Raw genomic sequence first — 25,607 nt, 5'->3', positions numbered from 1 at the left:
CGTCAAGTATTTATATATATATACTGTATACACTTTGCCGTCATATCAATTATATTATATTATATTATATTATATTATATTATATTATATTATATTATATTATATTATATTATATTATATTATATTATATTATATTATTCTCACATAGATTATGTGTAGGTATGTTTTGTTTTCTAGATCATGTAGTGTGTGAAGAGGAGTTCAAGTACGCCATGCTGGCCCTCAACTGTGTGTGTCCAGCCACCTCTACACTGGTCACACTGCTGGTGCACACGTCTCGTGGACAGTGAGTACTGATGTCTTTCCTCTTTCATTTGACGGCTGATGTACGAGAAGTGTTTCCTGAAATGCTGTTTAGTTTATTGAAGGATTTACTAATGAATAATGGCTCCTCGCGTAACCTTTCCAATTCCGTGATCCCTAACAAATAATAGTGTCACAAATAATTAGTCAGAGCAGATTTGCCAGGAGAGCCGATCAATGGCATTAAACTTTATGTGATCATTTGTCAGAGGGTGACTGACTATGCGGTCATCTGAACTTGCTGGGTAAACCATTTCATAAAGAAAACTCAAATGATCCTACAATAGTTTCCCACTGTTTATTTGGAGTGTTGTCTTAGCGCTTGCATTTTAACTGTCTGTTTGGGGTTTCAGGGAGGGACAGACTTCTCCAGAACAGTGGCAGAGGACGTATGGCCGTTGCTCGGGGAATGAAGTTTACCACATCCGTTTGATGGACAGCAAGTTCTTTGGCGAATATGACGGGAAGAGTTTCACTTACGCCTCCTTCCATGCGCATAAAAAGTGAGTGATTGTTGAGCATTTAACATTTATTTAGATGCACGATTCACTATTCGGATGTATGTGAAATTATTATTTTATAAACCCTCCGAAATATATGACATTTTTTGTGCCTCTTGATATATGTGCTTTAAAAAACTCATTAATCAATTGACTGAGCATGCTTGTATTTTTCACATTTTCCTGATCCCCTGTTTTGCACACCACTGTTTGCATTTTACACCTTTTTGAATTTTATTCATGATATTTTTTAATCACAATCCCTACTTACACCACCATTCAATATCTTTTATATTAGCAACATAAAAGTCTGTACTGTCGCTTTTGATCAATTTAATGCATCCTTGCTGAATAAAAATATTAATTTCTCTAAATAAAAATCTTACAAATTGATATATGCAATTTTACTTGATATATACATTAGTGTGCATATCATGTAATTTGCACTTTGTTGCTCAGTCTGATATGGCTCATACTGTACTAATCTCATTTGCACTATAATGGTCGACTGCGCACTTTACTACCATGTGTATACTTAATTTGCCATTTGTATGGTAATACTTTTATTCACATAATATATTACTGTATGCAGTTCTTTTTAGATGCTTTATAGATGATGATGATTATTAATATTGGCTCACTACTGGATGATTGCCAATAAAGTTGAATGTAATATAATAAAAAAAACAGGAACAGGACGTAGAGCCTCCCAAATAAAGTTGAGTTACAACTGTGCTTTTCCCTCTTAAACTCTGTGTTAAACACACACAATCGTCTTTTCCTTAGGTACGGTGTCTGCCTAATTGGCACGAAGAGAGAAGAGAATAAGAGCATACTTCTGAACCCCGGCCCTCGCCACATCATGTCTGCCACAGATACCTGCTTCTACATCAACATCACCAAGGAGGAGAACTCTGCTTTCATCTTCAAACAGGAGGAGAAACACAGCAAAGGGCTGTCGACCACCGGCGTGTATGACGCTCCCTCTCGTCTCCCGGTGCAAAGCATCATCGCAAGCATGGGTGAGGGAACACACCTGAACGTCATGTCACTAACAGAAGCCTTTGACCTTTTAATAATCAAACTAAGGGTGGAATTAAAAAAACGAGTTTCTTTAAAGCTGCAGTCTGTAATTTCTGCGCTACTAGCAGCACCAAGCGGTATTGCAAAGTTACGACTGATTTAAACATTAATGGTGTTGTTATTGTTACTGTACATAACATCCGAAACAAATGAAGCACAAGTTTTAGCCTCAGGGTTGGTTTAATGTGGTTTCCATATGGTTAACACGTGCCAGTTAGCGGTGTGAAAGTAGCACTCAGAAGCAGCAGTAGCAGGGTGAATATGTCAAAATATGCTCATGCTCATGATAAAATATACTTTCTTTTATTGTTTTTCCTTTGTTGAAGTTGATCAGTCTGCTTCATATGGTAAGTCTGAGCATGTGGTTTTCATAGCATTAGTTAAATCACAGTTAAATCATAAGACATCATTGGTGGATGTCTGTGTAAATGTTAACATTTACAGAAACCTTTCTCTCCCGTTCATTCCCGTTAGGAATTCACAGGTCAAGTCTTTTGTCCTGCAAGCTGTTTTAATGAAGATTTGTTTTTCTAATTGGGCTTGGTTACTGCACTTGCATGTGTAAAATATCCCTGGACTACTCTCTAACATAATTATTTAAAAGCATTTAGTCCATTATGTTTCTTCACAGGTTTTTTTTTTTTTTTCTACACTTAACATTTTGCAGCAGAACATTCTTCTACATAACAGCAGAATTTCCCTTCAGAACATTTTCTTCCCTTCACCATTTTTAAATGAAACCTCACTGTGCTTAAAGATTTTGGTTGCAAAGCACTGATTTGAAATGTGCAAATCAGTGTTTATTCATAAAAAGCAATAAATCAGGGTTGAGGTCAACTTCAGTGCATTTAAGAAATGCTATAATTAAACATTCATATCATCTACTCTGTATGCAGGCCAATTGTTCTAGTAATTTACTCAAATCTTTCAGTTTTTAAATCATGCGCTGGTGGAAATGAACTGGAATTGACCTAAATTCTGAGTCATGTTGGCTAAAATTGATGATATTTCTTTTAGTTGGGGGCCTTAAGCACATTTTCGCGCAAATTCATCTAAAAGCGCCAAATTTGGCACAGATGTAGCTCAGGTCATACCAAAATGATTTAGCTAGGGCGCCGGAGCCAGCGACCCTCGGGGCCAAGATGGCGGCCAAATCCAATATGGCCGCCGCCCGAAAAGGGTTCCGGCTTTAACTTTTGAACCACATGAGTTACAAATACAAACTTGATATGTTTTTCAGCTTAATTGATCACGAGAAACACATAGGAATGTTTATATTTATGACCCAGTATATCTGGACCCCTCGATCCTCCAATTCCAATATGGCCACTGTCCAAAAAAGCAGTTTGGGCTGTAGTATGGGGCCTTGCACACCATTGTTCGCGCAAATTCACCTACAAGCACCAAATTTGGCACAGATGTAGCTGAGGGGATACTGAAATGATTTAGCCAGGGCGCCCGAGCCAATGGTCCCTGAGACCAAGATGGCGGCCAAATCCAATATGGCCGCCGCCTGAAAGGGTTTCGGCTATAGCTTTTGAGCCAGATGAGATACAAATACAAACTTGATGTCTATTTTACCTTCTTTGACCATGGGAAACCCATAGGAATACTTACATTTATGATTGGGTATATCAGGACCCCCCAAATTCCCTAAATTCAATATGGCCGCTGTCAGAAAAACAGTTTTGGCTACAAATTTTGAACCAAATGCGCTACAAATGAGGATGTGGTGTCTATTTTGTTTATTGACCACAGGAAGTCCATTGGCATATTTATATTTATGCTTGTGTAAGTCTGGAACCTGAAAATAATGAAATAATTTCAATATTTTTTTTTTACCACAACTTTGAAGGTTATTCTCAATGTTGATTCATTTCCTTATAAAAGTGAAATGGTTTTCAGTGCCACAGGTGAATACATTTCAAAGTGTAATCATATAAGAAAGAATAAGACACAATTATTTGCAATATTTATATTATGTTAAATTGTTAAAATAATAATACAGCCAATTTTTCCAAAACTCGAAACCCTTGTGTTATGTTGGAATTCTGTGCACTCCCCTTATGGTCCGGGTCAAATTGACCCGCATTGGATTCAATACAATTCCTCAAAAATCGCACTATGAAAAACAACAAAGATTCAGGTACAAACTGTAAACTTTTAATATCAACATTTGTCAAATATTCCAAAAAATATATATCTGAAGATATGATTTAATGAAAATGTTAACCATTTTTTTAACCGTTTTTTAAAACTGTTTTGCTTTGACAAAATTTTAATATACATTATATTTATATACATTTGAATATACATTTTTTTTTTACTTTTTTTTTTTTTTTTTTGCTTAGAACATCATAACTGAACAATTAATCAATTAATCTGAGCTAATTTTTCCTGCAGTCTATGTCGAAGTCTCAAGATATTTCAGATATCTTGAATATATAAATGAGAGCTTATTTTACTATCTGCGTCTGTCAAAATTTTTCATTTGTAATTTGCAATTAACTCTGAACACCATGATTTAGCTGTTTCAAGTGTTTTTGGTTTGGGTTAGAGCACTTTTAGATACACTTACACTTTAGAACTGGAGTTGATGCCCAGTTGATACATAAAATAAATGTTTTTATGTTGTGTCTGTACAGTTGTCAAATTGACCTGCGAACATCACAAACGTAATAGTAATTTTGTTTGTATATGTAAAAAAAAAAAACACCAGCATGTTGAAACTTTGCATGCATGTTCATGAAGATAAATGCAAAAAAGTCACTATATATATATATATATATATATATATATATATATATATATATATATATATATATATATATATATATATATATATATATATATATATATATATAAAAGATTTAATATTATTTCAGGTAGCTTGAAAAAATAAATGATAGGTAATGTTTACCATCTCTGGCTGACAAAATATTTTTCTGTATTGAAATAAGTGTGGAAAACCTATTTTTTTTGCTTCATAAGGTAGTAAAAAAATAAAATAACAAAGTATAACCAAGAAATGTTATTATTTTGGGTCTGTACAGTTGCCTTAGAGCGTTAAAATATGCGGGTCAAATTGACCCGCGAACATCACGAAAGGAACAGTAATTTTGTTTGTATATGTCAAAAAACACCAGCATGTTGAAACCTTGCATGCATGTTCATGATGATAAATGAGAAAAAGTCACAAAATATCAAGAAAAAAAACATAGGTTAACCAGTATTTCCAGCAACTATAAAATCTAAACGGGTCAAATTGACCCGCAATATAACACAAGGGTTAAAGGTTTGCTTAGCATAACAAAAAAACAGCAATAACATAAAAAACAACAGTGAATTCTCATGGTCTCTCACATGAATTATCATTATCACTCACAATCACCGGATCTCTCATTGTCTTCACCATCATTGTTTGTACAAGCACCCTCACATGCATATATAGAAGTGCAATGAACTCCGGCTTTACAGCACTTACAGTGCCCTCTACATGCTGTCTTGCAGCCACAGTGGAGGAGAATGGTGCAGGCTTTACTGGCGTCTCCTAGATTAGTCCAGTAAGGTTCCCAAGTCTTGCTCGTAGAGTCCCGAAACCATCCCCATGCATTAAACTCTGGGATATCTTGCTGGACAGCGGTTGCCTGATTCCAGTAGAAGCTGGCCTTCAGCAGTGCTCTTTTGATGTGCTGAATCAATGCAGCTTGTGTGGGTGGCAGGTTCTTGAGAGACTTGGTACCATTCGAGAAAAGGTGATGTCTAGCTTCATCTACACGGCTGGAACCACAGCTCTTGCTGTACATGATGAGCTCATGTGACAGATTCATAGCTCATGGTCCAAATGGTCCAGCCAACTACTGAAAAAACATTCCATGACTACGTTAACACCAATATTGCTTGGTTTGTGAGGTCACACATGAGCTATGAATCTGTCACGTGATTGGATATTGTGTTTGATAAATATCCAGAGGAGAACCTCAAAACACAAACTCACCAATGCAGAGGAACCGGATCAAGAACTAAAATAGATGGGAGAACTCCAATTCCAAAACGTAACTGGATATATCTATTATATATATACTGGATATATTGTTATATATCTAACTATTTGGATATATCAGTGAAGAGATAACCAAGCATGGCATGTCAGGTATACTCCTCCTTTCCACCAAGAAAGATGCTGTACTCTCCAACAGACCAGGGTATGACATGTCTGCCCTTCAGCCTTGTAATCATCTAGAAGCAGATACAAGAATAATCCTGCATCTTGCACATGCTGGGGCCAATGGCCATAAAAAGGCATTTGTCCGGACTGTCGACAGCGATGTTGTCATCCTTGCCATCTGCTTCAACACACTCGGCCTCACAGAGCTCTGGATCGGCTTTGCAGGTAGAAAAAACTATAGGGACATTTCTGCTCATGAAATCAGCAAGGATCTTGGTCCCCAGAAGTCACTAGCCTTACCACTCTTCCACGCTTTAACAGGCTGTGACACAACCTCAGCCTTCCAGTGCCATGGGAAAAAGAGTGCATGGGCAGCTTGGGAGGCAACACCAGATCTCACAGAATCTCTGGTTACCCTCATTTTGGAGCCTGAACAGATCAACAATGACGTCCATGTCCAAAGACTGGAGCGTATGGTCGTCATCATGTACAGCAAGAGCTGTGGTTCTAGCCGTGTAGATGAAGCTAGACATCACCTTTTCTCGAATGGTACCAAGTCTCTCGAGAACCTGCCACCCACACAAGCTGCATTGATTCAGCACATCAAAAGAGCACTGCTGCAGGCCAGCTTCTACTGGAATCAGGCAACCGCTGTCAAGCAAGATATCCCAGAGTTCAATGCATGGGGATGGTATCGGGACTCTACGAGCAAGACTTGGGAACCTTACTGGACTAATCTAGGAGACGCCAGTAAAGCCTGCACCATTCTCCTCCACTGTGGCTGCAAGACAGCATGTAGAGGGCACTGTAAGTGCTGTAAAGCCGGAGTTCGTTGCACTTCTATATGTATATGCTTGTACAAACAATGATGGTGAAGACAATGAGAGATCCGGTGATTGTGAGTGATAATGATAATTCATGTGAGAGACCATGAGAATTCACTGTTGTTTTTTTATGTTATTGCTGTTTTTTTGTTATGCTAAGCAAACCTTTAAGAGTTTTGGAAAAATTGACTATATTATTATTTTAACAATTTGATATAATATAAATATTTGAAATGATATACACTTTGAAATGTATTCACCTGTGGTAAACTGAAAACCATTTCACTTTTAAGGAAATGAATCAACATTGAGAATAACCTTCAAAGTTGTGGTAAAAAAAAGGATTTTCAACCACAGTCTTGAAAAGAATACAGGTTCCAGACTTACACAAGCATAAATATAAATATGCCAATGGACTTCATGTGGTCAATAAACATAAAATAGACACCACATCCTCATTTGTAGCGCATTTGGTTTAAAATTTGTAGCCAAAACCATTTTTCGGACAGCAGCCATATTGAATTTAGGGAATTTGGGGGGGTCCTGATATACCCAATCATAAATGTAAGTATTCCTATGGGTTTCCCATGGTCAAAGAAGGTAAAATAGACATCAAGTTTGTATTTGTATCTCATCTGGCTCAAAAGCTATAGCCGAAACCCTTTCAGGCGGCGGCCATATTGGATTTGGCCGCCATCTTGGTCTCAGGGACCATTGGCTCGGGCGCCCTGGCTAAATCATTTCAGTATCCCCTCAGCTACATCTGTACCAAATTTGGTGCTTGTAGATGAATTTGCGCGAACAATGGTGTGCAAGGCCCCATACTACAGCCCAAACTGCTTTTTTGGACAGCGGCCATATTGGAATTGGAGGATCGAGGGGTCCAGATATACTGGGTCATAAATATAAACATTCCTATGTGTTTCTCATGATCAATTAAGCTGAAAAACATATCAAGTTTGTATTTGTAACTCATGTGGTTCAAAAGTTAAAGCCGGAACCCTTTTCGGGCGGCGGCCATATTGGATTTGGCCGCCATCTTGGCCCCGAGGGTCGCTGGCTCCGGCGCCCTAGCTAAATCCTTTCGGTATGACCTGAGCTACATCTGTGCCAAATTTGGCGCTTTTAGATGAATTTGCGCGAAATTACCTATTTATGTGCTTAAGGCCCCCAACTATTTGGCAGTTTTCATTGCACTCAAATTTGCACAAAAGCAGCTGAGATATCAGATCAGACAACAGATTTTGGATAGTTTGTTTTACCGGGTAAACACATCTATATGAATTTCCTCATGCTGCATCTTCCATGCTGCAAGCTGAAAAGGAAAACCTCCACTCTCATGGCTGATTTTTGTTGTATTGCAGGAACTGTGGCCATTGACCTGCAGAATCCCGATCCGCCGGCTGACAGCAGTAAACTGGCTCTGCCCTCGGAGAACGGAGCTGGGAGTCGGAGACCCAGCATTGCCCCTGTGCTGGAGATCGCAGATTCCTCTGCCATCCTGCCTTGTGATCTTCTCAGTGACCCCTCTGAAGATGAGACCAACCAGTCCGATGAGGAAGGAGCACCGGCCATAGAGTAAATAATGTTGTCAAAAGTACAAAATGAATAAGGTTTTTAAGGGGAACAGCAATAGAGTCATTTGTCTTTGACTCTTTATATCTCGCAGATCTCAGAATTGCGAGATATAAAGTCAGAATTGCGTGAAATAAAATCGCAATTGCGTGTTATAAAGTCAGAATTGCGAGATATAAAGTCAGAATTGCGTGTTATTGAGTCAGAATTCTGACTTTTTTTCTCGCAATTGCGGCTTTATATCACGCAATTCTGACTTTCTAACACATAATTGCGAGTTTATATCTCAGAATTGCGACTTTATTTCTCAAAATTGCGACTTTATATCTCGCAATTGCGACTTTATTTCTCAGAATTGTGAGAAATAAAGTCGCAATTCTGAGAAATAAAGTCACAATTCTGACTTGATATATCACAATTGTGAGAAAAGTCAGAATTGTGAGATAAAAAGTCGCAATTATTATTATTTATTTATTATTCAGTGGCGGAAACAAGCTTCCATAGAAATGAGCCTTAAATCATGAGACTTGATGTGTAGAGCTGTGCTTTTCCTTTACTAAACGTTACTTTTTCAAAACAAAACAAAATGGCTAATAAAATGGCCATTGGATGATATGAATGGCTAATAAAATGGCCATTGGGCCGATAAAATCCTATACACTTCCGTATAAAAGTTTAAAAATGTTTTGAAAAGTTTTTAAAAGAAGTCTCTTTTGCTCAGAAAGGCTGCATTTATTTGATCAAAAATACAGTAAAACAGTAATATTGTGAAATGAACTGTTTTGATATATTTTCAAATGTAATTTATTCCTGTGATGGGATCATTACTCCAGATTACTCTGATCCTTCAGAAATCATTCTAACTGATTTGATGCTCAAGAAACATTTCTAATTATTATCAATGTTGATAAACAGTTATACTGCCTAATATTTTTGTACAAACCGTGATACATTTTTTTCAGGATTATTTGTTGAATAGAAAGTTAAAAAGAACAGCATTTATTTGAAGTAGAAATCTCTCTTTACTACTATTTTTGATCAATTTAATGAATCTTTACTGAATAAAACTATTATTATGTAAAACTATAATTATTATTATGTTATTTCCTTACTGTACTCTTTCTATATTGCGAACATATTAGCTGCTAACAGCCTTTCAGTGGTCATGCTGCAGAATAATTACTGCGTTTGCTTATGTCAGTCAGAGCCGGAGGAGACATGCTCTCTCTCTCTCTCTCTCTCTCTCTCTCTCTCTCTCTCTCTCTCTCTCTCTCTCTCTCTCTCTCTTACTCACACACACACAAACATTAAGTTTTCATGTTTTATGGGGAATTTCCATAGACATACTGATTTTTATACTGTTCAAACTATATATTCTATCCACTGACCCTAACCCTACCCCTAAACACATCCCTCATAGAAAACTTCAGCATTTTTCCATTTTGTAAGAGTTGGTGAAGATCCCTGCTGAAAGTTCAGTGCACTCACAGTGCCCTCTACTGATCATTTAAATTCAATGCTTTCAAAAATAAAGCCTTTGCAGATTGATTGATGTCAGTCAGGGGTTCTTGTACTGTATATTCTGTGCATTTTTAAACAGAAGAATTCGTTGTAATTCACACTCAGACCTTTGATATTTTATATCCTTCTGCTTTTTCAAGGTGTATTAAAGGCTACCCTCCAAACTCCCCTTACATTGGAAGCTCCCCAACTCTTTGCCACCTTCTGCAACAAAAGGCGCCATTTTGTTGTTTACGACTTGACAAGGTGTGTGTATAACTCTCAATTCACTGTAAAATACTGATATTCCGATTCAGTTTAATTCATTGTTATGGGGTGGTACATTCAGTTCCATATTATATTTATTTTCTTTACTTCACATTCTGTTTAAGGTATTTCAGGTCATATTTCATTTTATTTCTAGACATAATTCACATGGTATTTCACTTTTTGACATAAAAATAAACGTATTTCATGGCTTGTTTATTTATTAATGCTTTCATTTCATTGTACTTTTATTTATTTAATTATTGCAACATAAGAGTGTGTAACAATATTCTATGTTTACATATTAATATTTATACCTATCAATGCCATTGTATGTTCATTTATTTATAGCCTGCTTAAATCCCTCCATGCATTTAAATCTGATCCCTCTTATCATCATTTATTCCAGTCCATCATTTATTTAATTGTGTATGATTCAGGGTTGTCGGCACAATAGTTTTGAAGATGCCAAGGCGTATGGTTTCAAGAACAAGTTGATTATCGTTTCGGCTGAGACAGCAGGAAACGGCTTGTACAACTTCATAGTGCCGCTGCGTGCCTATTACCGACCTCGGAAGGAGCTGAATCCCATCGTGCTGCTGTTGGATAACCCGTAAGCGAGCTGCCTCATCACTTTTCCCACCGCACGTTACTGTTCACAATGATGACTTTAGATGGCTTTGATAGGCAGGCAGAACCATTATTGACCCCAACTTTAACACTTGAAATCACTTCCAGGAATATCTGCATAAAAGCATATTTCTTTATCGACTTTTCACATTCTAAAGTATATTGAAATGATAGCAATTTGCAGTTTACTGTCAATCTTAATGTATCATATTGCTCTCTAATGCTATACACTTTCAGAAGAGTTATGTTCATAATGCTCCACACCTTTGAGTAATGCAAAATCGTGTACACAATTGTCGTCACGTTGTAGATTCTTCCTCAGAGTTTCCATGGCAACTCGGAGATGTCAAAATCCTTTTTGCAATTACCTGCTCATACATTTTGCACAAGCTTTTACTCCGTTAATACATTTTTATAAGGTTGTTTGCCAGTGCCAAACCTTTTAAGAACTTTAAAACTGCAGCTGTGAGTGGATTAGCATTGTTAAACTGCTCTTCCTCTCCATTTCCAGGCCTGATAATCATTTTCTTGAGGCCATCTGCTGTTTCCCTATGGTGTACTACATGGCTGGTACCATAGACAAGTAGGTTTTTAAACATTTCAGCAAACGTGCACATCATGAAATGAGCGTTAGTCCAGTCTGAATGGTGGCTTTGTGCTGGTTTCTGTCGTAGTTTGGATAACTTACTGCAGTGTGGCATCATCTACGCTGATAACCTGGTGGTGGTGGATAAGGAGAGCACTATGAGTGCAGAGGAAGACTACATGGCAGACGCTAAAACCATAGTCAATGTGCAGACCATGTTCAGGTACGAGCATTAATAACTTAAGCAAATTGGTTGTTGTTTGTTTTTCTTTAAGCTGATGTCTTTTTCAGCATCAACTGGAAACATGATGGCATTGGGTACTAATTACTTTTCCCCGCAAAACGTCATTTTTGTCTTTGTTCTGCTCTTATTGTGTCCTCTACTAGGCTGTTTCCTAGTCTCAGCATAATCACTGAGCTAACCCATCCTTCTAATATGAGATTCATGCAGTTTCGTGCCAAAGACTGCTACTCCCTGGCTCTCTCCAAACTTGAAAAGGTCTCATATCTTAACAGCCACGCCATTTGACTTTCATTGGGGTCCAAACATCTGAGACGTGCTTTTGATTTATTTATTTTAATTATTCCAAATTGTAATATCAATTATAGCTTGAGTAAAAAGTTGAATTGCAGAATTAATATGAATTTCAGGATGATTAAATTCACGCTGCCTGAGCTCCATGAGTTTGTGTAAAACCTTGTATGATCTAGAAATAGTGCAGACATAATCTAAATTATTTTATTTTCAGATTTAAATTACATTTTGAGTCCCATATTGTCAATGTGATCTCAGACTTTTGGACTAAGAATTTATTATTTTTCTTCCTTGCCAGTAAACAATTTAACTACTCTAACCAGGCCTAACATTAACATAATATCATTTCAAACTTTTCTATAATACAACTTTGCTTCTACGAATTTATTATGACATGTTCCATTAGGAATCTGTCAAGTGATTATTAAGTATGATTTATTTGTGGTGATCGCGTGCTTCAAAAGGCTGAAAATGCTGAAACTAATATAATATTGCATCACAGATTTCCAGATGGTCTCAAAATCTGAGATCATCAGCGGTGGAAAGTTCCGTCAATCTTTTGTTGTGATCTTTTTCCCTTTTCTCCAGATAGAGAGAGATAAGGGCTCTAATCTGGCATTCATGTTCCGCCTCCCATTCGCTGCAGGCAGAGTGTTCAGTATTAGTATGCTGGACACTCTACTTTACCAGGTGAGTAATAGATCAGATGCAAATACTGCTAATTCTGTACAAAAGGCATTCTAATACATTACCATTCAAAAGTGTGGGGTCAGTACGAAGAAATCAATGCTTTTATTCGGCAAGGACACATTAAATCGATCAAAAGTGACTGTAAAGACATTTATAAAGTTACAAAAGATTTCTATTTCAAATAAATTATGTTCTTTTGAACTTTCTATTCATCAAAAAAATCCTCAAAAATATTAAGCGTATTAAATATTTATTAACTGTTTTCAACATTGATATAAGAATAAAGGTTTCTTCAACACCAAATCAGCATATCAGAATGATATCTGAAGGATCATGTGACACTCTGTTCGTAGTTTTCCAGCAAAAAATTACATTTCAAAATATTTTTAAATAGTTATTTTAAATATTTCGCAATATTACTGTTTATTACTGTATTTTTGCCCAAATAAATGCAACCATGGTGTGCATAAGCCTCATCTTTCAAAACCATTTTACCGACCCCAAACTTTTGAACTCTAGTGTGTGTATGTGTGTGTGTATACATATATATATACATATATAGTTAATAAAAAGTTAATAAACTGAATGTTTCATTGCCCCTCCCACATTAAAATGTATGAAGTAAAATGTAAAGGTGAGTACATGACTCTGTATATCAATAATGATTATTTTAATAGCTTTGCAATGTAAGCATCATAGAAAAGTATATACATTCATTAATTTGGTACTATATGCATGTTTTGACCATAGAGGCACAGAAAACAATTATGTACGAAACATAACTTGATGTGCAGTCAGTCATAAGCTGTGTTCGAAATCGCTCCCCTATACCCTCATTCACTATTCCCTACATTACTCCACTAATACAGTTCAATTGAAGGAGTGAGTGGATTTGGACGCTGAATGCGCCGCAAGGGCTGCCGCCTTTTCACAGTTTGTTGCTGTTTAATAATCATTTGAAAATAAACTGGCAGCTCAGTAGTAATGAAAAGATTTATATTGAACTCTGTCATGGAAATAAGCATGTTTAAACCTTATTAAACAATTGAATAATCAATCAAAAAGTAATTTATACCTTTATGGTATTAAGATGTAACCACAGAAGTTTGGAAAATGGATGGATAGATGATTCAGCTGCGGGCGCCATCTTCTGGTGAGACGCGGGAATTCATTCAGCACGACCCTCACAAGTGCATTATGAGTATTCTCTAGCCGTTGAGTATACATTAGTTTATTGCAGTTTATTTTTGTATCTCTACACATTTGATACTCATGAAGGCTGATACCTTTCTGTGAGGCAGATAGAAGCAGAGAACATTGAGTGGCATTTGCAGTAGGTTTTGCTCCCCTCAGGCATTGAGTGTCTATAGAGCCTTTATTGATTGTGTGAGGTCTGGAGATCATCTGTGTGCTTTCTGGGGACTGTTTCTATGTTTATATATCGTTTCTGTGTTACCTTCTAGTCTTTTGTGAAGGACTACATGATTCTCATTGCAAGACTTCTGTTGGGTCTAGACACCACCCCTGGCTCTGGCTACCTGTGTGCTGTAAGTGTAACCGCAAACAAAAACACACCCACATACACCATCAGCAGCCAGTACGTCTAGCATCAGTGCGTGATGTATTATGCAAGCTATTGTTTGAGTTAAAATGCACAAAGCTGGTTATTTGAACTTGCCCACCCACAAATCTGTTGGCGCTGACAGGAGTGTTGAATTGAAACAGACGGTGTAAAAATAACATCACAAGTTTTAAAGGCAGATTAGTATGTGACATGATGGACGACTCTCATTAAAACTCCCACGAAATGTTATATTTCAGCCCATATATATTTATATATATATATATTTTTAGCTTAGTTTAGTTTAGTTTAGTAAAATTTGACCTGCATGTTAATGAGCTTCACCATTCACTTTTGAAACAGATGAAGGTATCGGAAGAGGACTTATGGATCCGGACGTATGGAAGACTATTCCAGAAGCTGTGTTCATCTAGTGCAGAAATCCCCATTGGGATATACCGCACTGAATCTCACATGTTCTCTTCCTCGGAGGTAAGATGAGATTAAGAGGAAGAGATCAGAGCATTCAGACACGGATAAATACACTTTACACGGTCCATGCAGCTCCAGACGCTTGCACAGCAGATATTATCCATCACTGTGTCTTTACTTGATCTTGTGCAGTGTTGAAGATTTACAGCTTTATTTTGGGCTAAATCATGGCTTTGCTGGCTGCCTTATTAACTGTGTTGTGACTTGAAGCTTGTGAAATCCTTGTGCTAATCATTTCTCATTTTGATCATTCACAACTATTGCTCTTTCAAGTATAAGGAGGTTTCGAAAGAGGTAAGAATGCAGACTTCACCCCATTTCTCAAACACATTCTCATATGTTAATGGAATTATGCTATGTTTCAATGGCTCATTGTCTGTCCTGTGTCATTTACTCTTTATATGTTACTGGTAATCTATATAATAAAAAAAAAAATAGTAATGTGAGTGGGGTTATTTAAAGGTGCATTAAGTAGTTTTCTTAACCAAAAAAACAACAACATTATAATGTTGTTTCCATAATTAAATCATTGTTTCTTCATTATAACTGCACTGAAGTCAAATCAAATAATTAAAATTATTAATAATAACTTAATAATTCTAAAACATCAGATTGACTTTCACTACAAGTTTGGGGTCAGTAATAATGTTTTATGTAGTCTCTTATCCTCACCAAGGCTGCAATTTGATAAAAGAAAATGATCAGTATTGCGATATAACTTGAAGTGAATTAACTTTCACAAATTATTTAATTAATAATTTATTAAGCAACACCATTATTATTATTAATTGTCCTGCTTAATATTTTTGGTGGAAACCAGGATACTTTTTTTCTGGATTTTTTGATGAATATAAAGTTCAAGCGAATAGACTGTCGTTACTGTTAACATTGATTAATTTAATGTGTCCTTGCTGGATACAAGTATTAATAAAAAAATATATTTACACTTATTTACACCAAAATTTTGAACATGACTGTACCTTAAATGTAGACAAGGCTCATATCACACTGTAAAATATATATTGTTGGTTTAACTTAAGTTACTTAATAAGTTACCTGGTTGCCTTACAATTTTGAGTTCGTTGAAATTAAAAAATTGAGTTAATATAAGGAGAATGGTTAAAGGAGTAGTTCACTTTAAAATGAAAATCCTGTCGTCATATACTCACCCTCATGTTGTTTCAAACCTGTATGAATTTCTTTCTTCTGCTGAACAGAAAGGAAGGTATTAAGAAGAATATCAGTAACCAGACAGTTTCTGGGTCCCATTGACTTCCATAGTATATATTTTTTCCTACTATGGAAGTCAATGGGACCCAGAAACTGTCTGGTTACTGATATTCTTCTAAATATCTTCCTTTCTGTTCAGCAGAAGAAAGAAATTCATACAGGTTTGAAACAACATGAGGGTGAGTATATGATGACAGAATTTTCATTTTAAAGTGAACTACTCCTTTAAATCAACAGAAACTCAAAATATTATGTTATGTGAACCACATTAATTATCTAAGTTGATTTGACAAAAGAAAAAATTTTGAATTAGAGACAGCTAAAATATATGTCATTACTTAGTGCACTTTAACAGAGTAAAGTGGTTCAACTTCTAATAAACGGATACAAAAAAGTACAACATAATGACTTCAGCCCTCAGACAATGAAAACGTCAGCCCACCACTTTAAACATTGTTAACCTATTGACAACCTGTTGCCATGCTGACCAGTCTCAGGTGTCTATGGAGGACTGCGAGGACCCACGGGACCGCAGGGAATCCTGGAAAGAGAAAACCGCCCACAGAAACTCCACAGGGAGCGACCAATCAGAGCACCCACTCCTGCGGAAGAAGAGCATGCAGTGGGCGAGACGGCTGAGCAGGAAAAACACTAAACCACCCAGTCGAGCCGAACGCATCAATCAACAGCGCCTGAACCTGTACCGGCGCTCCGAGAGACAGGAGCTGTCAGAGCTGGTGAAGAACCGCATGAAGCACTTAGGGCTGCCCACTGTCGGATACGGTGAGTTTGACAAGGGCAAGTGAGTATTTCCATTTGTGCCTACTAAAATACTGAAGGTGTAGAACCCCGTGCATTGATGTCTTTTTGATGCTTGTGTCATTATAAATGTACTATGGTGGAGATCTGTTTTCACAGTGTTTCTCTTTGTAAATCATTGTGTCCCCTTGTGTCCACTGCATCAATCATTATTCTTATGAAACATCCTTTATCAGGGATCACAGGAAAACTACAAACAGAAAGAGGAGTGAAATATAGTTTACATGCCTTTATTATTAATCATTGTATAAGGGAATTTTTAATGTTCAACTTTTACTACAGTGGAGTCCAATAGTCTCAAACCACTAGTGAAAATATTCCTGTTTTGTAATCGACATATCACTTTGAGCACAATTAATTTTTTTAATGATTATCTGAATTTCTGCATGAAGTCCACACGTTTGTTTCAAACCTAATGATCACGTTCTCCAGCATGTTTTGAGATGATCTATAGAATGTCTTGAGCTTCAATGAAAGCAATAACATCTGACCATCTGTACTTTTATTTAATAATTTATTAAAAAAAAATATTTCTCAGTAGTCTCAAACTGTTGGACCTCACTGTATATCAGAGATGTTCCCATATTATAGCAGATGGGTTGTATAGCGTCATGATGAATATGATTTATTGTTGAAGGATAGGTGGTCATTTAAATGGCCAGAGCTAACCATTGACAGCTTCTGTTTTGTGTGTCCTGCCTGGTCTTTTATTCTATATTCACCTTTCTAGAAACTTCTCACGACTCACTTTCCATCCTCCATGTTGCAAAAAATCATTCTCTGATTTTCACTAATCAACTCTGAGAAATACTGTTGAAAACTGAAGGCGAAGTGTGTAATTTTTTAATGTTAAAACTAGTGCTGTCAGATTGATTAATCGCGATTAATCGCATCTAACATAAGTTTGCGTTTACATAAAAAATGTGTGTATATATATAATTATGTATACACACACATATTATATATATATATATATAGTTTAAACTAGTTCTTTTCCCATTTTACACGGAAATTACACACTTCATCTTTAAAAATGAGATGTAAACCATAGTGTTCTGTTAGTAATGACATTTTATAGTCCTATAACTAATATAAACCATAATAGTATAACTGTATAAAGTAATATTAATGAAATTTTGAGAATGTGTTTTTTTGCATGATGAATTTTTCTTGATCTTTCTCTTTCTATAAAGTGCTGCTTTCTGAGCTGCTTGCTTGACCTTTTCTTTCTTATCTCTTTCTACTTTGGCCTTTTCCCTGCACGCTGTAGAGGACGTAGCTAATTTAACCGCAAGTGATGTGATGAACCGAGTAAATCTAGGATATTTGCAAGGTAAATCCACTCAACAACACTGTTCCTGTAGTATAGGATCGTTCCTGTAGAACAAGTCACTTGATTCATGAGCTGAATGAAACCTGATGTTCTGGAGATGTTAATAGGAAACTCCACCGCTCAATTTGTCCAGTGACATTAATTGGAACAGTATCAGCAGTCTGTATTTAATGGGATAAGCACCAATAGGCCTTTTTGTTTCGTTTTCTTTTAGATTCAAAAGTCATATATGCACATTTTTAAAGTACCTGATTCTTAAATTTTCCTGGCCGACAGTTTCTTACTAAAGCTACATGAATATGTCTGAAGCCTGCTGCCTGCAGTCCTCCTGTTTTTACATTTTTTCCAGATGACATCAGTAGGCTAGTCTGTGTCCCATGAGCCTTCCTCTTATCTTATTAAAAACAGACTACAGGAAACTGCTGGCTATTGACATTATAATGACGCTGGACAAAACCAGTATGATTTAGAAATGACCCTTGCGCTTATCTGTAAAGCCAACTGATGTTATTCTTATATTCGAATTTGCATTTATGTATAATTATTGTTACACAGCAGCACACTGGAATACTTGATTCTAAATGGTCACGTACAATGAAAACATTTAAAGTCGTTTCAACTGAAATGAATGTTCCACATCCATTTTTTTAAGTAGCTGTGTAATAAGCTGTATAATGCACAGTCAGACAGTCATTATTGCAAAATAAAAGCCTTTAGCTTTTTGTCACCCGTCCTGATCACAATCATTTTGCGATCATGGCTGTACATTATTCCGCACATATACATAAATGCAAAAAAAGTGTAGCATTTTATTATGAATTAAATACAATTATAAATAAAGTCTGTAACTTCATCCTGCATAGACTATGTGTGGATGTAAATACAGCATTTACAGACATTGTATTTTAACATGGCTGTTAGTCTAAATTTTTATATTAAAATGCCTTTTTTTATACCCAAATCAGCAGTATTGCACCTAACATTGTCTCATTATGCTTGCAAAAACATGCTCCTGAACAACAATGTCATTTGACAGCAGTGCTGACCTGTTTTATGAAATAATGAAGTCTGATTTCATAGTTAAATTAGTGATGTAGTTGTCTTTTTCTCCTCTGGTACGAACTGAAGAGGGTACTTACATGACAGAGGGTACTGCAGGTACTCACTGGCATATGAGCATTGATTTAAGACATGATGAGTGAGGGCTTTTGATTTCAGGATGCTTGGACAGAGTGGAGTAGAAAGCATTCAGTCTTTGTCGGAAGGGTCCACCTAGTGCAGGTATTTAGGTGCACACAAGTCTGCTTGCACTGATCTACAGCATTGTTTTTATTTTTTTGTTCTTTTTAACGGGGTGATACTGGGAGAAGTAAGAAGTACTTGGGCTTCCCATTGGTATAAGTATGTCATTTGCATTTGAATATTGACTCCTCCCAATCCCACACTACTAATGTTTTTTGCTTCACTCTGATTGGTCGAGCCTTAGATTGGTGGGCCTGACAGATCTTCTAAGCATGCTTATATCTGTGTGTGTGTCAGTCTCACTGTTTGATGACTTTGGCCTGTGTGTTAGCATGGCAACCGAGCAACATTTATGGGGTCAGCTGTGATATGATGCAGTATATGGATGGAAATATTGAATTTGTGGGTGGATGCGGACCCTGTCTGCATGTTTCCGCGCATGAGGAGCGCTTGTGGTTGCATGGGCGTTCCGTAAATGCAGCCATGCCCTGTCAGTAACGGTTAGCCCTTCTCTCTCTTTTACCTGGCCTGGCACTATAAGTGGCTCAAACAGGTGGGTTTGGAGAAGCAGAGACACTTTGTCCCAGTCTTGAGTCTCCTTATTTCCAGAACTGCAAAGGTTCACACTTCTCAGTCATTTACAAGCAGGTAAAATACAACAAAGCCTCAGAAACCCAGCCTACAAAAACGTAACACTGTGGGGTTACACAACTGCCTCCCCTTTTGACATTTTATTGAATATATTTCCCTACTTTTGTTGGCTATTCTGACTCAACTCAACAGTATAGAGAAGTTTCATTATTTATAATAGAGAGTAGGGATAGAGATAAATGTTAAAGATAATTTATCAGAACTGTGTCACATGAATGTTTTTGGCTATTAAGAACTGACACAGGTTAAGTACGACAGTGATGTTGTGTTTTGTTTCTCTTGCAGATGAGATGAATGACAATCAGAACACGTTGTCGTATGTGCTGATAAACCCTCCTCCGGACACCATTCTAGAGCTCAATGATATTGTGTAAGTGTCAGATATTAAAGCTGATTTGTGATTTCAATAAGGAGAAGAATGGGATCAACAAAAAAAGTATTCAAACTCAGGTCGGTCGTGTCAAAATCTAAATCGACTATCCTCACTCTCCAGCGCGTCCTTATTTTTATGAGTTAGACACGTTAAACCCTAACCATAAGTTATCCCTTAAATCAGAGGGACATTATAAGTGAATAACACTGAGGTAGAAGCACCTATCCTGGTTGTAAGCCTAAACTTGACAAATTTTAAACTTGATTAAATCTGATTGGTTGATTGGAATGTTGTTCCTGAAACATGTTGCACTTGGTGAAAACAGGTTCTGCCTCTCTCCACGGCACTGTTCTTGTTACCGGATTGGTTTCTTTTTGTAATTTTGTCTGGCTCAACCAGACAGTGATGGGCGGAGTTAGTATAAAAAGCCTTTTCGAAGAAGACTGGACATTTGCACTTAGTGTAAAAAGACACTATGCATTTTTTCCCCATCATATTACCTTCTTGCATAAGTTTGGGGCGGGACTGCCTGTTTGAACCAACCCTTAACACTAAGTTTTTATATTGGTATTGGTATATTGCCCCACATAATTTGTGCAACAAAACATGAACAATACCATAAATTGTCCAGCTTATTGAGCTATTGCATCTCAAAGTGATCAGACCACCCATAAAAACCTAGCAACCATCCAGAACCTTATCAATATGGCAACATGCTAACACTCTGAACTCCTAAGATACTGTGATGGTGAGTTTTGCATTGCTAAGCATAGATCCGTTTTCTACAGAACATATACAAATCTAGTTATTTTTGCAATTACACTTTGACGTTGGTTTTTATTTAATTTTTTCAACATTTTGTGATGGACCTGCCTTTCATTATGAATCGGCATTTGATTTTAAACAGTGTGCTGGGTCTAGCTGGCTGGTTTTTAACCGTACAATTTGATTTCCACCTTTCCGTAGCTATATCATCCGCTCTGATCCGCTGGCACACGTCCCTGACAATCTCCCAGGGGCTCCAGCAGGAGGGAAGCTGCGGCAAGACTATGGAGCTGAAACGAGGGACGAGACCCATCTGTAAGAACCGGAAGTTCTCTTTAACCCTACTTCCCTCCCTCCTTCACCTTGAGCTGCTACAGTCTGCATGAAGAGTGTCAGGACACACAACCAACCAACCACACAGATACGACCCATGTGCCAACACACTGACAACCCAAGCTGCCCAACCACGCCAAACGGCTTTAACTGTTCCATTGAAACAATTTACAGATTCCTCTTTTCTACCACACAGACATGTAGAATCTCGTGGCACATTTCAGACTTCTCTGAGTGTGACTGGTTATTACATTTTTGTATTTGAGACATGGCTCAGTGCGAATCACTTTGGACCAAACAAGCACTTTGGATTTATAGGGCAGTGTGTATCAGAAACAGTAGGTAAAGCAGTACTGAAGAGGGCAGCTAAAGACAGCAGAAAGAAACAACTATTACATCAGTCAGCTGACCTGAGTGGACCGGAACACTGGATACTGCCCTGTAATACATGTGAGGGGTTTCAGTATGATATTGAACAGAATTAGTTTACATCAGTGCTATTTTTTTTAAACATATACATGTATAGCACATATATAGTACACATGTTTGTACATAAATAAGTTAGTCACTTATTCTTTTACATGATCAGTGACCTCTTAGTATTCACAGTATTTTGTTGTGATTTCGTCCTCAAAGCAGTTTTACGTTTGAAGTTTGAAAAGCTAATCCCTAGCTAAATCTTAAACGTCATGTTTATTTACTGTTAATTGTCAGTTATCACTACAAGTGTGATCATATACTGTACCAGTTTACATGGGACGAGAACAGAACGTAAAGTTCATCGCCATACGATTTTAAGTTTACAGCAAAAAATGGAACCTCTTCAACAGCAGGAACTGTACTGTACAAGCCAACTGTGCTTCAGGTGCATCATACATATTGCATGGATCTTGATTACGTGTAATTGAAGAGATGCCAAATGGTATACTATACGCACGATCAGTGTTGAAAAAGGTTTGATGTCAAACTGAATTTATTTTTGGGTTATACAAAAGATAATAGCAGATGCAATAGAAGACATTCGGTTTCAGTGACATTTCTCAAAGCTACCAAGTGTTTTTTTCCCTCATTTGTTTTCTTTTTAAAACAGCACCTGTATTTAAGTTTTTGCAAATGTACATTTTGCAAAATGTACATTGCTACTGCTCATTTAAGACAAAAATAATCTATCTAGGCAGACAAACAGATGAAATTAAATTGAAATGACTTGTAAAAAGTGTCCCAATCAACCTGAATTAACCCCTACATCATTTGGAGTTGCCGATTTTATTGCACAAAACTCTGTTGACATAGCAGTACATAGTAACCCTTTAAACTACATAAGACATTTTTTTTTTAATTTGCATTTCACAATACATTTTACATAAATTATACCAATTTATGAGTGATTTAAAAGGTGAAATAATGGCTCGAAAAAGTTATTTATATTGTATTTTTTGGATTATATTGATATATTTCTATTTTTTTCTTTGTCCTCTGTATCAAGATGTGCTTCTGTATTCGATTGCCATTTCTAGCAGAAAATATGGAGCTGACATTTCAATCTATCATGAAAAGCTGCTTTTGTTTTTAATCTTTCTATTATTTCAACAGACAGACGTATTAATCTTTCATTATACAGAAGATGTGAAAGCCCACTTTGCTCAAAGTAGCTAAGTTTGAATACCTCTCATATAACTTACCTGTCTGTCTCCATAAGGAAATGTGAGATGACACCGAAAGTGACGAAACTGGGAAATCATTGTAGCTATTGTGTTTAAAATATTTCATAATTGTGTATTTATGATATTTTCTGCCTTATTTTGCTTCCATTGATCTTGCTTGATCAGTTTTTTTTATTGCTAATAGCATAGCTCCAAGACCTGTCAGTAGTTTAATGGGGTGTTATAAGGGTCCGGTTTTACCATCCCTTGACATGTTACTCGGAATACTGTACAGTAAATCAGACTATGTTCATGTTTTACTGCTTGTGTTAAGATGTCACCTACATTATGTCCACCGGTCACTGATTTTTTGGAAAGGATATGCATAATGTGCATGTTCAAAATAACAGCTTGCAGATTTCTTCTATTTTTACTAGTTCCCTACGATTTAAATATATCTTGACCAGCTGATAACAGCTGTTGTAATTTACAAAATTTCTTTGTTTTATTTTTCAGTAGTTATAGAAAACATGGACCATGCATGTCCTAATCTTGCCAAATGTGTCAGAGACCCATGTTTACATTTGCTGGCTCCTGTTTTTGGATTGTACTGAACAATACTTAAACTTCTAAATTTTGTACAAGTTCTTAAATGAAGTCTGTACTAACATGTGAGAATGAATCAATAAATGCTGCATGCAGCCAGAGATGTGACAGTTTTTCCAACCAATGGATATTATAACTCTATTGATGTATAGAATCACAGTATAAACCTGATTTAACACATTTTACTTTACATTTAATGATGCAGTAAAAAATCCAAATGTGTGTACTAGTCTGTTTAAAAAAATAATAATAATGTTGCAGTTGATATTTTGCAGTATTTTTGTTTTGCCGGTTTCACCTACAGAGCTGAAGAACAGATTATTATTTTAAGATCATAACATTTGTCATTTTTTAAAATCTAAATGTACATATTTTTCCAAGTGTGACGCCGATAGCAGATCAGCTTGGGGAAAAAATCTTGTGAAATCAAATATGTTTTTATACTGTATATCTTTCCAGCGCCTAACGACTCTGTTTGAGCTTGAGTTTGTTTTTTTGTGTTTGTCTCCATCGGTCTCGAGTCCAGCGCCCATGATTTTCCACCACCTCATGTAGCAGGTCTATAAAGGTGTACTCATTCCCCAGCAAGAGGCTGTCATCTTTTGGAGAACCTCCTGAAGGGGGCGCTCTTGAGCCAGAGTCGTTACACACCTGACCCCGCCGCTGGTCTCTATGAGCTCTTGGTGCCGCTTTCTCAACTCTCCTGGACTGCTTCTGGAATTCTGATGCAACCTGCTCACCCTGGTGATCCCGGTGTGTCCTTTCCTTCACGCTCTGCATTTCCTCCACGTAATCCTTGTTGTTTATCTCCTCTCCGACAGCAGGCTTTGACTTGCTGCCACCAAATGGATTAAAAATGCTGAACAATTCAGAGCAGACCTCACTTTCTTCGATAGGCGAGTTTTTAAAAGATAAGTCGGAGAAGATGGTCGAATCAAGATCTGACCTCCATGTTTCCTCATTTGTAAAAATTCTGCCATCTTCCCTCAGTGATTTATTAGCATTAGTGAAGTGTTCTTGTGCAGTGAAATGCTGGAATTTTTGAGTGGATGACTCAAGACTTGCCCTGTAAGTGTCCTCATCAATAGCGACTCTGACATCTTCCATTGGGGCTGTGATTTCTGGCAGAAACTCCAGTGCATTGAAATGTGGGGCAGTTGGTAGGGTTGCAGGAGAAATCCTGGGATGAAATGGTCTGATTTCATGTCTGCAACCGGTTACAAATATTAGTTTGGGGAACACGTTGAGGACTTGTTGATTTTGAGCCCACTGCTTCTTCCACTGGACCGCGGTCGGAGGCCAGGTCAGTACCCGCCGAATGGGTCTCGAAGGTCCAGATGTAACTTTAGCAGTGTTCTGATCGACCACAGAAGTCTGGTTTTCTGGATCAGCACCAATCGTGAGATAAGGCAGTTTCTCAGCATTCTCCTCAGACTGGGATGTCACATGATTTACCTGGAGAATATCTTGACTGCTTCCTGTTCCGACTGTCAACTCATTCAGGTTTTCCAACACGTCAATCTTCACATCATTCTGAGGAACATCTTTGTCTACACTTGTTCCAGCTTTAACACTCTTATCAGTCTCTTCATTTTCCTCTCGAAGGCTTTCCATGTGTGATTCCAGAGTGTCTGTGGTGTTACTGAACTCATCAGTGAATCCATCACTCTCCTCGTTTGCAATGTTTTTTGCGTCTTCCAACTTTTCCGCCTCTTCAATATTCATATTCAGATTGTCTTTTTCTTTTTCTGAGGTCATCCATCCATTGAAATACTCATCATTCATCTCCCCAACTTCCTCAGTGGCCACTTCTGCTTCAATCTGTTTAACAAACATCTCTGTCCTGCAGAGGACCGGCCCGGCGGAGCTCACGCGTTTAATGGGTTCTCTAGTTTCAT

General features: G+C 37.1%; 1 protein-coding gene across 3 annotated transcripts in view; it reads left to right on the top strand.

The window, feature by feature from the left end:
- The window catches only part of kcnt1b (potassium sodium-activated channel subfamily T member 1b), a 101,486-nt gene extending 77,676 nt beyond the window's left edge, over positions 1-23,810 (top strand). For 2 of the 3 annotated variants that reach the window (XM_081366576.1, XM_081366577.1), the window contains 12 exons: positions 160-286; positions 657-806; positions 1,590-1,825; positions 8,243-8,456; positions 10,115-10,220; positions 10,661-10,833; positions 11,362-11,433; positions 11,525-11,659; positions 11,824-11,935; positions 12,560-12,661; positions 14,125-14,208; positions 14,586-16,448. In XM_081366576.1, the coding sequence (XP_081222702.1) occupies positions 160-286; positions 657-806; positions 1,590-1,825; positions 8,243-8,456; positions 10,115-10,220; positions 10,661-10,833; positions 11,362-11,433; positions 11,525-11,659; positions 11,824-11,935; positions 12,560-12,661; positions 14,125-14,208; positions 14,586-14,723 (1,649 nt within the window). In that variant the 3' untranslated portion in view covers positions 14,724-16,448. Of the gene's footprint in view, positions 1-159; positions 287-656; positions 807-1,589; positions 1,826-8,242; positions 8,457-10,114; positions 10,221-10,660; positions 10,834-11,361; positions 11,434-11,524; positions 11,660-11,823; positions 11,936-12,559; positions 12,662-14,124; positions 14,209-14,585; positions 16,728-20,274; positions 20,360-21,328 lie in introns of those variants that run through there. The other variant, XM_081366578.1, reaches the window with a different exon arrangement.
- The last annotated feature ends 1,797 nt before the right edge of the window (positions 23,811-25,607 follow it).

Source organism: Scardinius erythrophthalmus (genome assembly GCF_964197995.2).
Source record: "Scardinius erythrophthalmus genome assembly, chromosome: 5".
Taxonomy (NCBI): Eukaryota; Metazoa; Chordata; class Actinopteri; order Cypriniformes; family Leuciscidae; genus Scardinius; species Scardinius erythrophthalmus.
Note: the sequence above shows the minus strand (reverse complement) of the source record. Positions and strands in the feature narration are given on the sequence as shown.